We start from the raw sequence: 15,809 nt of genomic DNA on the forward strand, positions 1-15,809 counted from the left end.
GAACAGTGCCAGACTCGATCTCCCGTGTCTCCATCCTCTTGGTCCCTACTACCGTAGTGAAGGAAGCAGCAGCTGAGCTGAGCAGGCTGTGTCGTCCCAATCCGCCGGTGGGCTGATGACCAGGGTGCTGGTCTTGGGACGTCGGATCGATACCACCTCAACACGTATATAAAACCCAGCTGCGATAACTGGGCTGACGTGGAGAAGGTTGGAGGGCCGAGGATTGGTTAATCCAGCCCGGCTCTGACTTGCTTGCTCACCGACCGATCACTGCAACCCGCAAACCCCGACAGGCGTGGGTATTTGCTTTCCCGGTCAGCCGAAAGTGCCGGCGACCAGGGGGGGGCCGGGGTGGGAACTCATCATGCCGGTTGGCAACCCGGTTTTCCAGCGCGCGGCAGCGGGCGGCCCAGGCAATTGGTACTAGCCTGGCAGCCTGGGCGAGGTCAATCGATGTTTGAACGGCTGTTGTTACTTGCATGGATGCAAGCCATAGGCGACACACATGTGGCGGACGGGCGGGCCTGGAGCTTGGATGATACGGCAGTCAAAGCCATCTCGCAATCTATTATATGCAAATATGCCGCATTGACAAACAAAACAGGGTATTTTTGAGAGAAAGATTACATCACCACCGCCAGTGCACATGGTCTATCCGCGTATCTCCACCACCAAAGGAAATCAGAGAAACGTCCCGCCTTTTCTTATATCTATCTGCCTAGACGCTCTCCTCGGGGGTCCGCGCGTCCCTGTCCTTCTCTAGGACCCCCTCCCCGGAGCCGGCATGCGACGGCAAGCCGCGCGTGGCGTAGTCGTCCTCCTCGGCGAGCTCCTCGAGGGTCTTGCGCTTGGTCTCCTTGATCATCAGCGTTGAGAAGACGCCGCAGAGCATGAAGAGCGCGAAGATCTCGAGCACGTGGTTGAGCCACGGGTTGGCGTTGTCCTTGGTGGCGCCGCGGGTCCGCAGCGGCGCGATGGCGCCCTGGCCGATGATGGAGCCGATCTTGCCCGATGCCGCGGAGATGCCGTGCGACGTGGAGCGGTATCGCGTCGGGAAGCACTCGCCGGGGACGATGAAGGTCGTCGAGTTGGGCCCGAAGTTGAAGAAGAATTGGGCCAGCACGTAGATGGCGAGCAGGCCGTTTTGGCCGAGTTTCTCGTACGCGAAACCCATGATGATGAACAGGATCGTGAGGATGATGAAGCCACCAAGCTGGATGGGCTTGCGGCCGAGGGTGTCGACGGTCGCCACTGTAACCCAGTAGCCGGGAACGGCGCCAGCGAGGACGATGATCAGGTTGCCAATAGCGGTGTTGTACAGGATCTCACTGCCGGGTGTTAGTAAAGCAATTTGAGGGAGTGACAGCCCTTGAACCACTGTAGAGGTCGCAGGAAGACGGGACTTACTAAGTGGTCTTAGCATGTGAGGTCGAGTAGCCGATGGCGGTGAGGATGGTGGCATTGTTCAAAGAAAGGCCGTAGTAGGCAACATCGAGGAAGAACCAGGAGAGGGCACAGCTGTGGACAGTTAGTCGGGAGTTCTGAGTGGACTACAAGTCAGGAAGCGAAGGGCTTACCCAGCGAGGAGCATCCCATTCTTTGGGATGGAGTAGTGACGCATGAAGTCCTTGAAGCTGGCCTTCTCGACCTTCATGTTCTCATTGGCATTCTTCTGAGCAGCCAGCCGGGCGACCTCGTCGACAGATGCCTCACCCCTCTTGCCGCTGACGTACAGCTTGGCGTCCTCGTCGGCCTTCTCCACGTCCATCTTGACGTCGAAAGTATATCGAGGAGTCCTAGATACCACAACGTCTTAGCCACAAATCATAAATCAAGACAAATCAAAAGCAGCTGGACTTACTCAGGGATAGTCAACCGGAAGTAGAGAGCGATACAACCGGGGACAGCTCCAAACCCGATGAGAACTCTCCACATCTTATCCACGGCAACAGCGCAGTCTCCAGTACAGTTTGCCAGCTTGGTGGAGGTCTCGAGAGAGTCCTTGAAGCCGAGGGTAACGAACAGCATCACAAAGGCGGCCGCGAGCTGGCCAATTCCTTGCATAGCGAAGACCGCGCCCATCATTGCTCCTCGCCACTTGGTTGTCGCAAACTCGGATCTAAGCGTTTAATTTAGAGTCAGCTATCGAAGAACCAAGGAAGAAGTATCATCCGGAGCAACATAGAAGTCGGTCATCATAGGCCCATAGCCTGTTTCGAGAGCTGCAGCCTTCCAAGAGGCTTCAACGCGAAGAGTGAAATAGGCCATAGATTACAGAGGTTTCTTCTTAAAATGATGGAAATATCCGGAATTTACTTACGTGATAATGGACGACAAGGGGTAGTCACCACCGATGCCGACTCCCATGAGCACTCTCCAGAAGATGATGAGTCCGATGCTGCGCCGAAGATGTGTAAGTTAGAGATGAGAAAGTCATTGGGCCGGAGAGCATTTTAAAGACGTACACATCCATGGAGGGAGAGTTGCTGGTAAGGGCCTGAGCAACCGTCGAGAAGATGATGATGATGAGCTCCAGACCATACATTTTCTTACGACCGACCTGCGAAGCAAACCGTAAGCACGAGCCGTCACAAGCAACAGGGATGGATCCATTGGACGTACGATATCAGCGAGAGTGCCGAAGCCGAACTGGCCTATGACAGTGCCAGCACTAGTAGCCAGCTTGATCGCGGTGTCAGAGCTGACAGGCATCTTGCCCACACCGGGATAGTAGACAACACCGAGCATCAGAGTGAGGAGTGAAGCTGCGAAGATATCATAGCTAGAGAGAGAAAAAACGTGGTTGGCTTCTTCATCGGTCATCAGGTAGCAAAGGGGAGGTATTATCGTACGAGTCTGTGAAGAAGCCCACGCCTGCGACCAGGATAGCCCTCACATGGTACCATCCGAAAGGGGCCTTGTCGATCTCTGCAAGGGCAAGACGACGACGCTCGTTGGGGTCCTGGACATGGAGGAAGTCGTTGTGGAAATTGTGGTAGGCCGCATTTCCACCCGACGTCTTATCGACGGCTCGGGACTGCACGGTCTCGGCCATGGTGTGCGAAGGTTCGTGTCTTTGCCGACTGATTCGTGTGAATGAACAACACCACTTGGGATTGTGGTGTATGGTGAGAGCCGAATTGAGATGCAGATGAGACGGTTGATCTGCAAGGTGCCCTCAGGGAAAAAGACGACAGCCTTATGAGGTTGGAAGGTTAAAGACAGAGAGAGAGGGCGCGCAAGGCGTGCTGGCTGCAGCTGAGGTGGACAAGGTTCGCAATTTAATATTCAGATGCGCAGGTCCCTGGGGAAAAGGTACGTGTCTGCATGTAACGAGGAACATTCCATCCCTTGTAAAGTACGTACCCCTCCGTAGTCCTGGTAGTCTAGTCTCTCTAGGCTACCAGATATGCTGGTGAAAGAGAGACTACCCTACCCTGCCAACATGACTGGACCGGATACCCAAGGCTGATCTCGTGCGTATGGGAGCGTCCGTCAACAGGTCAGCAAATCAGAAGCAAACGGCTGACCCAGCACGATTCACATTGTCGTCCACTAGGCGTTCAATGGCGCTGGCTTTGCTATGGAGTCTGTTCGCCTGACTCACCGTCCACGACTGAAAAGCCTAACTTGAGGCACATGTAGCTTCGGCGCAATCCCTGGTCGAGGAAAAGGCTGATACAGGTCCATGCTCTGCAGTTCGGCCCAGCTTCGGTCTGAAGTGAAGGGATGCCTGTTGAGAAATGGCGCGGTTGGTTCCAGCTCTAGAAGCTTTCGGTCGGTGGTCGCAATAGGGAAGGACGGGGACGGCCCATCCTCACTGGTGCCCTGGATCGGTTGCCCGAGATTGATACGCTTTCCTCTCGGTGTCTCTGACAGGCCGTGGTACCGTTTGTGTGCGGTGATTGGCGGGTATTAGACATTGAGCAACATCCGCGATGTTCCAGCCCAATCCTTCCACAATAATACGGGAGTCTTCTTGCCACACTAGGAACCACACATGCATACCTATGTAGCATTTTTACACATTCGATCCACTGACCAGAGGTGGTTCGCATTGTGCCGTCCTGGTCGATGGAGTGAAGCTGTGGCCGTCACTCTCACCTGTCATAACTGCCCAGATGGTCAAGACGAACGACCCGTCCAGGCTGACAGAACGCCTTTCGTCAATCATCTGGTCTCACCATCGAGCGGCCAATCCGTAGGGGGCTGGGATGCTGTGCATGGGTCGCTTCCAATCATTCAGAGCATGTGTCTCTCGTGGGACAGTCCCGACAGGCAAACACTCCTATCGCGGGTAGCCACCAACGGCACGAGTGTCCTGACCCTGTGTAAGCCAGGTTCTGAAGGTCAGCCAGACTGGCGGCAAGGAGTTCAACATGCGCCAAGGACGCCGCCGTCGGTGGGCCCTTCCATCGATTTAGCCCAAGGCGGCGGGGCGTCGTCAAGCTTCGATGGAATCGGGGACGCGAGGCTCAAAGAAGAGTTGGGACCGTTGTGTGAACTGGCAGGGGTCCAGTCTGGGGGCCGCCCTCCGCACGAATTGGCATGTGTAAGTGGCCCACGTTCTGCGATCGGCGGCTGTTATTGGCCAATGCAGGGAGCTCTTCCCGCTCGATGATAGGACGGCACAAGACCCCCACTATTTGTTCCGACGACATGTCTTTCAGCTCCCTCCAGCAACGATTTGAGATTCTTCGAGTCTCGAGTCCTTCGGCTCGAAATTAGGAGGGTGGCCAGGCCGGCTGTCCTTCCTGCCAAGAGCCAACTGCCAAGACGCATCGGGCGCACACACCCTGTCACATCTGTATTAGTCGCCCACAGCCAGCTGTAAGCTGCCGGCTTGGTGGAAGAAACAAGCATCGACAAGCATCGACAAGCATCGACAAGCATCGACAAGACTTACTTCCAAGACTGCCCAAGACATTGGCAATGGATCTGCCATGGTATGAAGACACCACTAGAGCCACGTGTTCGCAGAGCCGCATGTCTATCTATATGCACGAGCATGACATAGACGCGGCAGAGACCACGAGGCAGCTGCAGGGCTCGAATCTTAAAAGACTACCTTCTTCTCCACCGCGACCGTCTCGTAACTGCAGTGGGATGGATCTTCGAGACGGGGATCAGTACTGTAACAACAGGGTTCAGAGCAAATTCTGCTCGACCAACCGCAGCGACGGACAGCGTCACGTTTCCCCTGTGGTCCCAAGCTGCCGGATCGAGCCAGTCGTCCAAGGGTACCCTCTCTCGTGCGCTGCCCCACGCACTAGTTCATGCTTTGGCGATCATGGATCTTGTACTTTGTGGCTTCATTGCTTCTATAGCGTGGTACCTCGGCCTCTTATGTCACCTGTCACGATCTGCCAGTGCGACAAAGTGTACCGGGTAATGGGAAGACCAGCTACCACGCCGTCCGACCCTCTCGTGACGGGAGAAGCAGTGGTGTCACTTCCAGAACGAGCCCCAAATTGCCGCTAATCAAGCGTCGGACCGCATTCATCACGTTGTCGGTCTGGGTCCCAGTCCATGGCACGGAGTCGCGAATGTCGGCCAGGGCTGAAGTCAACGCAAGCGCGGTCGATATTATCCGCGGCAATGGCGTTCATTCGTTTGTGATGAATTCATGGCCACGTCTCTCCCGCGCCTCAGGTCGTGCATGACAGTCGGTGTACTATTGCAGACACCGGGTCTCAAGGCTCCCACACTATCCGAAGCTTGCGTGAGCCCGTCTGGCTTAATTTGATGATTATACCTCGACGATCTTCCCGTCTTCGTCGTCTTCGTCGTCGTCCAGCTCTACGACACGTGCGCTATCATCCTCGACCTCATCATCCAGCATTAAGACCTGGACTAGTCGCTCGCAGGCCATCTTCACGCTCTCTTCCTTGGCGCGCAGATGTGTTTCTCGGACGATGGGATAGACCTTGATCTCTCTCATCAGGTCCCGCCCCTGCCGAGTCGTAGTGAAGAGCATCAAGGTCTCCACGTGTGTCTGAATGATGCTGCTATCGTGATCGCGCTCCTTGTCAGGTGGCAACAATGACAGCTCGGGTAGCATCGCCATCATGTCGTCTTCATCGTACTCTTCGCTGCCCATGATCGGCAGCAGGATATACGGGAAAATGTGAATCTCATCCTCGGAGAAGAATAGAGGATGTGACGGGACGTCGAAAGCCACGTTCTTGATGGTACTTGCCACTCCTTTGCGTCTGATGTCAGACTTGTGCTCGGTGAAGACCTTGAGTTTCGTCAAAGGGATCACAGAATCGTACTCTTGCCGCTTGACGAAATACTGCCTGACTTCTTGGTGTTTGGCGAGGTCAGCGAACAGATATGCAAGGTAGTCGTAGTCGGCATCCTTGTTGTAAGAACCATCGGCGCCCTTGACGAAGAGATCGACCAGCTGGTTCAGAACCAGATCGTCAGATGCCAGGCCCTCGGGCGCCTTCTGCTTCCGGTTGACAATATTTTTCAGCCCGTCCCACTTGGCCAGATTCGCGAGCAGCATTGCCAAAAGATTTGCACCAGGCTCCGAAGGGTTCTAGGCAGCTTCTTGCATTAGAACGTGGCGACCAGGGAGTCCCTCAGCCGGCGCATTCACAGTGTTCAGCCCGCGCGGCTTGACATAGACTGAGTAAGTGGCGTACCGTTATTCGAGAGAAAATGACATCCAGAAATTTGTCATCCGACGCCAAGTAGTTGAGGACCTCGGAATCGGCAGCAATGTTCACTAATATCGTCAGGGCATGTTGGGCGATTTGCTGGCAGCCGGTCAGTACACTGGGTGGTTCCTTAGTGACCCACAGAGCACATCACGTACTGGGCGGTCTTGGATCAGAACCTTGAGGTTCTTGACTGGGACCAGTTGGTTGATTTTGAAAATTGAGGGTTGCGCTGTTGAGTATCCAACGAGGTTCTCTACGGCGACCGCCCTAATTTGTGGGTTCGGGCTGGCGATGAAGCCGACAAGCTTGATGAAAAATCAGTGTGGTTCTCCTGCTTAGGCTCATAGGGTCACACACACCTCTTCAAGCTCTGTGGGCATGTTCAAGCAATTCAGGATGTCGACTTTTTGTTTTTGTGTACCTAGAAAAGCTTTGAATAGAACTCGCCCACTTACAACCTTGAAAGTTGGCAAGGGATACCTACATGTGATGGCGGGGCAGGTAGGGAAAACGCCCAGCTTGGTCCCAAGGTGGACTTGGTGGGGGCGGTTGATAGCCTTATCGATAGCGCGATAGTGGCAGAACTAAATCAGGAAAGGAAGTCGGTCAAGTTTTTGCTAGAAATTCCTCATCCAACCCAATTCTTCGTTATATGCCACAACTCCCCGCCTTGAACTTCGAGGAATCTTATGAGATCACAAAACACTCCGTTCGAAATGCCTAAAGCCACGACACCTGTGGCCGAGCGCCAAGGCCGTCGCCACAACCCTCTCGAGGCCGATATCCTCGGAGGCAGCGGGATTCTGAGATCCGGGAAGACGGCAAAGAAGACGAAGGAGGAGAAGAGCGAGGACCACTTCGTCAACTCGAAACAATCAGCACGGATTCTACAACTGGGTCGAGAGCTTGCCGACGAGGACGATGAGCAAGCCAAGCCTGCCGGGGAGGCGCGGAAGAGCGCCTTCGATGTCGACTCGCGATTTGCGCAAGAGGACGACAAGGACGAGAACAAGTTCGAGGATGAGGAAGCATGGGGAGAAGAGGAAGAGGAGATCGATCTCGAAGGAGCCGAGATCGCACCCGAAGACTTGGCCATGTTCAACAAGTTCCTCACGGCAGACGAGGACCCGCTGTTGAAGCACGGCTGGGATCGCAAACCCGCCGATGGCGAGGAGCAACAAGGAGGGACAAACCTGGCGGACCTGATCATGGAGAAAATCCAGGCGTTCGAATCTGGCGGAGGCGACCAACAGGATATGGGTGGCGTGGAAGACTTTGCCGAGGAAGATCTACACCCCAAAGTCATTGAGGTCTATGCGAAGTGCGTCTTCAATCTGTCATTACAGAATGCGAGAGAAAGCCATCATACTGACGATTACACAGGTGTGGCATGATCCTGAGCCGCTGGAAGAGCGGCCCCCTTCCGAAACCTATGAAGATTCTGCCGACAGTGCCTGACTGGGAGAGGATCATTGAGGTCGCTCAACCTGAGAACTGGACTCCGAATGCGATTTATGGGTTGACTCGAATCTTCGCCTCTGCGAAGCCAGCCGTCGTCCAACGATGGCTCGAGATAGTGGTGCTGCCTCGGGTGCGAGATGAAATCTACGAAACTAAGAAGCTGTCAGTGCATACTTGAGGCGTTGTTTGCCCCATTACACCGAAATCCTTCTGGATTGTTTCGGTTCCAAACTCGCCATTGCTGACGCCTGATGCCGCAGGAACGTCCATCTTTATAACTCGCTCAAGAAGAGTTTATACAAGCCATCCGCCTTCTTCAAAGGCATCCTGTTCCCCCTTGTCGGTTCGGGGACATGCACATTGCGCGAGGCTCACATTGTTTCCTCCGTCATGGCCCGCGTATCCATTCCTATCCTGCACTCCGCAGCAGGACTCAAGGGACTTTGCGACTTGGCGGCGCAGCAAGCTTCCAACGGCGAGAATGCCGCCAGCACAAACGTGTTCATCAAGGTCCTGCTCGACAAGGGACTAGCATTGCCGTACCAGGTCATCGACGCGCTGGTGTTTTTCTTCCTGCGGTTTAGGTCAGTTGATCCTGCGGCCGTGAAGGAGGCCGAGGCCATGGAGAGGCCATCAGAAGCCAAGATGATGCGGCAACTGCCTGTCTTGTGGCATCAGTGCCTGCTGAGTTTCGCTCAGAGATACCGGAATGATATAAATGAGGACCAACGAGAGGTACGTACGGTGCAGCCTTTGAAGCATTTGTACAGGATGCGGCTTCCCGACCCCCCCTTCCCCCCCCCCACACCTCTGGAAAACGGCTTTACAACCCGACTCAGCATGAGTCTTTGACTTCCCACTGAATACTGACTTGTCACTCTGCAGGCCCTACTAGATTTGCTGCTCACCCACGGCCACTCCGCGATTGGGCCCGAGATTAGGAGGGAGCTGGTTGCAGGCCGTGGCAGAGGCGTCCCAGTTGAACCACAGGGACAGGCTTTTGATGGAGACGATACGATGCAGATTGATTCGTGATCCCGATAGAGGAGCTATCTGCATTTCGAAGTCGAATGAATACCCGCATGACGTTTGGCTTTTTACCAAATGTCAGAGCATGGAAAATGAATCGTTGGGGAACGGCGTAGCGGAGTTAAGGCGGGCATTGCGTCCATGTGGCTGCTGCGATGGCGAGGAATGATGAGAGCATAACTTTTGCTCGTTTGGAAATGCTGTACCAGAAGGCCATCTGTTTTATAGGCAACTTCTGCGTCAATATGGACATCTTAACATAGTTCCGCCCTTTGGGATTTTGCGTATGTCTCTCTTTTTGCTTGCCACTCATGAGTACCAGACTCTGATCAGCACACCATAGTCTGCAATGAGCGGCTATCAATGTAGAATTTATGGAGTAATTAGTCGTTGCCTTGGGAAGCGGACGAAGGGGCCCTGAAAGCGACGGGGAAGCGCTTCGACTGGTCCGGAAATGGGAAATCAATTCTTGGCTCCTCTGTTTCTGCTTCCTGTCTAATTCACTGTCGAGATCCAGAAATGGAGTATTCTCCCTGCAAGTATCTTGTAAGTCGTCTTTGTAAATGGTCAGCGACATTGAACTTCATACATGGGCTTACACTGAATTGATGGTTCAGGGGTGCGACTGCGCCACAGTGCGTCACGGTGGCTGAAAATCAATTTATTCCCTGTCGGGTCGCGTCTTTTCAATCACGTCTCAGCGACAGCTCGATACGCGCGGGTACCTAGACCGGCTACCAACCTGCACCCTAGGAACAGGCAGCATACTGGAGTTCGCATAACCAAGGCATTGGTGTTTCTCATTCGCTGCTGTTGCCTTGGCTTTTGGGACAGCACCTGCTGACCTCATTCATCGGCCTCTGTCTCTCAACATCCAACCGCTTTTCCTCCTTCCATGGGCCCGCCCGAAGTCTTCCACACAGGCTAAGAGGCCCACAACGTTATATGTGGCCTTGCCTGTCATCTCCGTGAATTAACACATCCTCACACTTAACCATGCCGCCAAAAGCAGCACCAAGCAAGAAGCGCGGTCGCCCGCGCAAAGAAGACTCCGACGTCTCATCCAAGAAGCCCCGGCTCGCTGGCAGGCAACCTCTCACCAAATCGCAAGATGTACCGAATCCGGACGAAAATCGGCAGAATGGCAAGGAAAAGGGCAAGGACGATGTGTATGACTTCCATGACCCGGATGAAACGCCGGCCACACGAACTCCATCGAAGGCCCAGCCCAAGTTGAAGGGCATCCTCACTCCTAGCAGGAGGCATAGTGAGCGAGCCCCCAAGAGTGTGGCCTTTGACAAACCCAAAAATGGAGAGGTCTTCTTCGAGGACAAATCAGCAAAGACAGCCAAATCGGCTCGCAAGGTCCCCACGAAAGCTCCAGAGGAGCCCGATGATGAACCAGCCGAGGAACCAGTCGAAGAGTCAGATGATGAAGACGATGAGGTTTGCGCTCTCTGCAGCAAGCCGGATTCTAAAACCGGAAACCAGATACTCTTTTGCGACGGCTGTGATCTAGCTGTACATCAAAAGTGCGGTGTACCCAGAATCCCACGAGGAGATTGGCTGTGCAAAGACTGCTCCCAAGCCCCGCCCAGCACAGCAGAGAGCGGCTCGAAGGTCAAGGACCAGAGAACCCCGGAAGCAACCGTTGAGGCCGCGCCCGAGATTCCGAACTTTGAGCAGCATTTGAGTTCTTTGAAGCGCGTTCTGTTGGATCGATGCACCGGGAGGCGCCGGATGAAGCTGCAGGACCAGGATGAGGCATACGAGAAGACGTTTCAGCTTGTCCAGCAGACCGTCCTGGCTGGCGAGGGCAACTCGATGCTCGTCATCGGTGCTAGAGGATGCGGGAAAACAACGATGGTCGAATCGGTCCTGTCCGACCTTGGCCTGGAGCATCGCGATCAGTTTCACGTCGTGCGGCTCAATGGGTTCATCCACACGGACGACAAATTGGCATTGAAAGACATATGGCGGCAGCTGGGCAAGGAAATGGAAGTCGAGGACGACCTCATCGGCAAGACAAACAACTACGCGGACACGCTAGCATCGTTGCTCGCACTTCTATCTCATCCTTCCGAGATTGCAGAATCTCAAGAAGGGGTCACATCAAAATCCGTGGTCTTCATAATCGACGAATTCGACCTCTTCGCTACTCACGCCCGTCAAACACTACTTTACAACCTTTTTGATATAGCTCAGGCGAGGAAAGCACCCATTGCTGTACTAGGCCTCACCAACAGAATTGACGTGGTGGAGAGCCTCGAGAAGCGTGTCAAGAGTCGGTTCAGCCATCGCTACGTCTATCTGTCACTTCCGAAGACACTGCCTTCGTACTGGGCGGTGTGCAAACAAGGCCTCATGGTCGAGGACGAGGATGCCAAGGCAGAGGGATTACCGGTGACTCTGCAGGGTTTCACCAAATTCCAGGAATACTGGACCAAAAGCATCGAGGCACTCTATAAGGACCAGGCATTCAAGGATCACCTCGAGTACCACTACTATAGCACCAAGTCTGTGCCGGCCTTCCTCAATAGTTGCGTGCTCCCTTTGGCAGCACTCACGCCGTCCAGCCCCTCCCTGCGATTCACGCCTGGATCGGGCTCGTCTGTCGACCCGCCTGACTCCAAGCTCTACCTCCTGGAGTCTCTCTCAGACCTTGACTTGTCCCTCCTCATATCGGCGGCACGTCTCGACATTGTCGCTCACACAGACACGGTGAACTTCGCAATGGCCTACGATGAGTATACGACGTTGATAGGAAGGCAGCGGGTGCAGAGCGCCACCTCGGGCATGTTGGCGCTCGGGGGAGGAGTGCGTGTCTGGGGCCGAGGCGTCGCCGAGATATGTTGGGAACGACTTGTATCACTAGGACTGCTCCTGCCAACCGGCATCGGCGGCCGGATGTGCAAGGTTGACGTGACCCTGGAGGAGATTCCCACGGCCGTCAAGCTGAATGCGATACTCTCTAGGTGGTGCAAGGAATTGTAACATCAGACATTCATCCTTACTACCTACCTCCCAGCCCGACCTATTTCCGTGTCACCGACTTGCTCTGGTCGGATGTAAATCGTTGTGGCTTGATCGCCCCCCAAGCCACACCGTTCACTCACTCTCCCCTGGAAGATCTTGACCTGGACTCACTCAGGGACGGGACGCCGGTGGATACCTTTAGGTATCAAGCAATACAACCGTTCCGGGATCCAGGCTCCCAGCAGGTGTCCCGATATTTGCCTGATATATTTAGTTTCCTACGTCATTGCAATGATGTATACCAATTGAACATCGGGAGGAAGCGCCTCAGCTAATATCTCGATCCATATCTCGCCGACCCTGTTCGGTGGTACCCCTACACACCGCCGAACACCGTGCCAGCTCAGCAGAGCTCCGGACAAGGGAAGCTCAGTTCGGTAATTCCATGGGCGAGCACTCACACGCGCACTCTCTCTCTCTCTGTGGAAGAACTGGGTCCCGTCCTTTCCTTGCGCCCTCACGACACCGCCGCTTTGACGTCGTGGGCCACTCGCTCACTTCCTTGCGCGCATCAGTGGCCATCGTCATTTCCCTCTCCCCCCCTTCCCTGCGCTCCCCCAGCCCTATCTATCCTCACCCCTCCCCCCGTCCCCCTCCCATAGCCCTCTCCAAGGCGGCGGCGAGTCACGAGCCTTTTTTGTCTCTCCCGTCAAGCGTTCGCTACCCAGTTCACTGTCTGTATTTAGGCAGCGAGATTTGGCTGGGGGGGGGGAGCTACAGAGGGGGGACCGGGGATTTCCGTATGTGTCAATTTTTGGGCACGCACCAGACCCGCAGGCGCACCTGAGTCGCCAGCGACGACAACGACTCCCGACCAGGCCAGAGCTGCCATGTGCCCACCACCGCCCGAAGCGGGTACTGTGGGAGGGCTCGAGGCTTGGTTGTCCCCCTCGCGTGCTTGCCCGGCATGTATTGTGGGGAGCGCGCGTCTGTGGTATATCTATGTATGTGTGTATATATATGTGTATGTACGGGGATTAGAGTTGTGCGGTAAAATGCGGATCATCCCCAAGCGTGCAATAATGCGACTACGTGACGTGACGCAGAGGTCTGGTGAGAATAACGGGAGCACTACGTCCGTTTCTGGCCTGTACAGAAGGGAAAGATACTGTCCTAGGCCAGGCATGAATGACCGGACTTGAGGCGCAGGCAGACATAGCCCCATGATATTCGCAAAGTCAAGAATATATCTCTAGCTTCGGGCCAAACAGCGATAGTGAGGACACTCATAAAGTGTTGTATGATAGATGCAGTGCGATCGTTCGGCTCAGAGGACAATTCGAAACCAATATCCCATCAGACAGACGGCTGGTGGGTTGAGGAGGCAGTCGGAGGCATTGGACACAACTTTCTCACCATCTCTGGCGGGACAGGCGTTGTCCTGATCACCTCCCAGACAGGAAACCCCCCTCCACATGTGCAGCCCATGACCTTCCAACATCATCGACTCCTCAGCCGCCAACACTCCCCTGTGCGAATCCCACGTGGCGTGCCACATGGCCCCCATCCATGGTGTCTCGCACGCCATCCACCTGAATCAGGCCCCGTACCTCGCTGACAATCCGAGCCAGCTGAAGAAGATCACTCTCTCAGCGCGGTCACAGTGCACAAGGAGTCGTCCAGCCCGCCCGCCTTCCCGTTCCAGCCCCAGCCGCGGCGCCAAAACCAAGCGGGCCTCGTATCTAGCTCGGGCTTGTAAGGAACCAACGGCGTGTCAGGATCTCCACCTCGCGTGGCCATCCGCATTAAAGTCCAGGCCGTCGACGAGACCGTCAAGGGGTAGACGGACCGCTTGCGGATGGGAGAGACCCGGGCGTAACTGCGCTCCACAGGCCGTGGGCGTCCATGCCCACTTACCCAAGGGAGTTGGTGGGCGGCGACCGGGAGAAGAGGGGAAGGGGTCAGGAGATATCTACACCACCTCGCATTGGCAGACCACACAGGGTCACCGGAGCGCGTGCAGATATCCCATTCATCACCTCCCCCCAACCAACCCCCCCCCTTTTATTCGCTCTTTGAATAAAGCATCTGGCACCCCCTGACCCCCACCCCCCTCAGTCATTATCCGCCTCGCCGCAGCAAATGATCAACGAGACGGCTAGCGCCGCGGCAGCCATGAAGAAGCCCTTGTCCGCGTCGCTGGCCTGCTGGGCCCGCGCCCCGCCGCGACCGCCGGCGCTACTAACGCCCGCGTGGCTGTGGCCGCGGTGCGAGAGCGGCTTGGGCCGGTGGTCGTAGACCTCCTCCCCGTCGTCCGAATCGTCGCCACGGTGGTGTGCGCGCGGGACCGTCTGCACCTGGTAGTCCTCCCGGACCGCGAGGGCCATTCCGCCGTCGTGCGCCTTCTCGCCATCCTCGGCCGGGCCCAGCAGCTTCTGGCGGCGGTGGTGGTGGTGGCTGTGCCGGTGGGACCGCTGGTGGTGCCTGTGGGAGTGGCTGCGGTGCGAGGAGCGGGAGTGGTCGCGGTGGTGGTGTGAATGGTGATGGGACCGCGAGCTGGACCGCCTCCGCGACGAGGCCGTGCTGGCTGGGGCGTAGCTCCCGCCGCTGTCGCTGTCGCCGCCCTTCTCGGAGCAGATTGCTGAGTGGCCGTCGTCTGAGCTTGATTCGTACCGGGACTTCTTCCTCGGGTTGCGCCGGGTGCTGCGGTCGCTCATCTTAAAAATGTATCCAGCTCGGCTTCTGGTGTGGTGGAGGGTTGACTCGATTGTGGAATCACGCTCTTGTTGCCCGCGTCATCGGGCGATCTGGACGGGTAAAGCCTGGTAGGTGTCCCGATAAGGCTGTGGGAGCCTTGCGTGAGGCGGAGGCGATGGGCGTACGCATCTGGCCTTGGGTGCCGTTGGAAAGCGGAGATCCTGGTCGGCGGTGGCATAACTTGTTTCGTGTTCATCAAGCTCGCCCCCTCCAAGCTGTGCGTATGATGTAGCAAACCCTGCTTGATGCTCCTCTTGCTTCACACCGAATTGCTGATCAGGCCGCCTTGCAGCTCGAATGATTAGAGAGGCAAGTCAGAATCCCGGCAAGCTGTGGTATGTTGCTTCCCACAAGGCGGGCCCAGTCCTGGTCTCCGAAGCCTTGCAATGGAAGGCTGGAAGTGGGCGTGTAAGTGCCCAAAGCGGAATGTGGAGGAGTGCGGTATAAGGCTTGGTAGGTGCCTGAAGGTGGCCCAATGTGTCACTCACGCCCCCAGAGCTGGCAGAGCAAGGGGAAGATGGGACGACGGTCAAGGTGAGACGGCGTAGCTGAGGCTATACTCCGGAGACAGGCCCTGGCTACCTTGTCGCGCGAGGAGTGAGGAGAAGGCGTACGCAGCGCAGCATCTTGTTCCCAGCAGTCACTTGACATAGGCGCGCCCCTCCAAAGCTTGTGGCCCTCCATCGTCGGCACTTCGCATGTGGGCGGTAGACTTTCCCATCTGGGTTGACATCCTGATGATAGGCTCCGAGAGCTTTGTAAGCGTCGGGGTTGGGAATCTTGGTCTTCGAATCGGGCCCATCCCATCCAGCCAGATCGTTGTCTGCCGGAAACCATCGTGAACCTAGGCAAAGATGCTGGACTGGGGCTGCCCCACAATTGGACCAGACAGGTTCTGGCGAGACGTGCCAACCACGC

At 55.8% G+C, this 15,809-nt stretch overlaps 5 protein-coding genes across 5 annotated transcripts; 2 read left to right on the forward strand and 3 right to left on the reverse strand.

Annotated features, from left to right (window-relative positions):
• Window positions 1-718: 718 nt before the first annotated feature.
• Window positions 719-3,055, reverse strand: INS49_000652 (uncharacterized protein; the record flags this gene model as incomplete). Its single annotated transcript, XM_043161489.1, has 8 exons — window positions 719-1,328; window positions 1,408-1,518; window positions 1,578-1,796; window positions 1,862-2,119; window positions 2,321-2,398; window positions 2,466-2,560; window positions 2,623-2,782; window positions 2,853-3,055. 8 exons carry the CDS (start codon window positions 3,053-3,055, stop codon window positions 719-721), a joined length of 1,734 nt encoding a protein of 577 aa, XP_043029995.1.
• Window positions 3,056-5,749: 2,694 nt separating this feature from the next.
• INS49_000653 (uncharacterized protein) lies at window positions 5,750-7,048 on the reverse strand (the record flags this gene model as incomplete). Its single annotated transcript, XM_043161490.1, has 4 exons — window positions 5,750-6,544; window positions 6,651-6,764; window positions 6,824-6,973; window positions 7,028-7,048. 4 exons carry the CDS (start codon window positions 7,046-7,048, stop codon window positions 5,750-5,752), a joined length of 1,080 nt encoding a protein of 359 aa, XP_043029996.1.
• A 336-nt stretch (window positions 7,049-7,384) lies between these two features.
• Window positions 7,385-9,164, forward strand: INS49_000654 (uncharacterized protein; the record flags this gene model as incomplete). The annotated part of the gene is made up of 4 exons (XM_043161491.1): window positions 7,385-7,989; window positions 8,052-8,291; window positions 8,390-8,864; window positions 9,015-9,164. The coding sequence occupies 4 exons, from the start codon at window positions 7,385-7,387 to the stop codon at window positions 9,162-9,164; spliced, it is 1,470 nt and encodes a 489-aa protein (XP_043029997.1).
• Window positions 9,165-10,154: 990 nt separating this feature from the next.
• On the forward strand, window positions 10,155-12,152 carry INS49_000655 (uncharacterized protein; the record flags this gene model as incomplete). Its single annotated transcript, XM_043161492.1, has 1 exon — window positions 10,155-12,152. The coding sequence occupies one exon, from the start codon at window positions 10,155-10,157 to the stop codon at window positions 12,150-12,152; it is 1,998 nt and encodes a 665-aa protein (XP_043029998.1).
• Window positions 12,153-14,248: 2,096 nt separating this feature from the next.
• On the reverse strand, window positions 14,249-14,851 carry INS49_000656 (uncharacterized protein; the record flags this gene model as incomplete). The annotated part of the gene is made up of 1 exon (XM_043161493.1): window positions 14,249-14,851. One exon carries the CDS (start codon window positions 14,849-14,851, stop codon window positions 14,249-14,251), a length of 603 nt encoding a protein of 200 aa, XP_043029999.1.
• Between the last annotated feature and the right edge of the window lie 958 nt (window positions 14,852-15,809).

This window comes from Diaporthe citri (genome assembly GCF_014595645.1).
Source record: "Diaporthe citri strain NFHF-8-4 chromosome Unknown scaffold_1, whole genome shotgun sequence".
NCBI classification, from domain to species: Eukaryota; Fungi; Ascomycota; class Sordariomycetes; order Diaporthales; family Diaporthaceae; genus Diaporthe; species Diaporthe citri.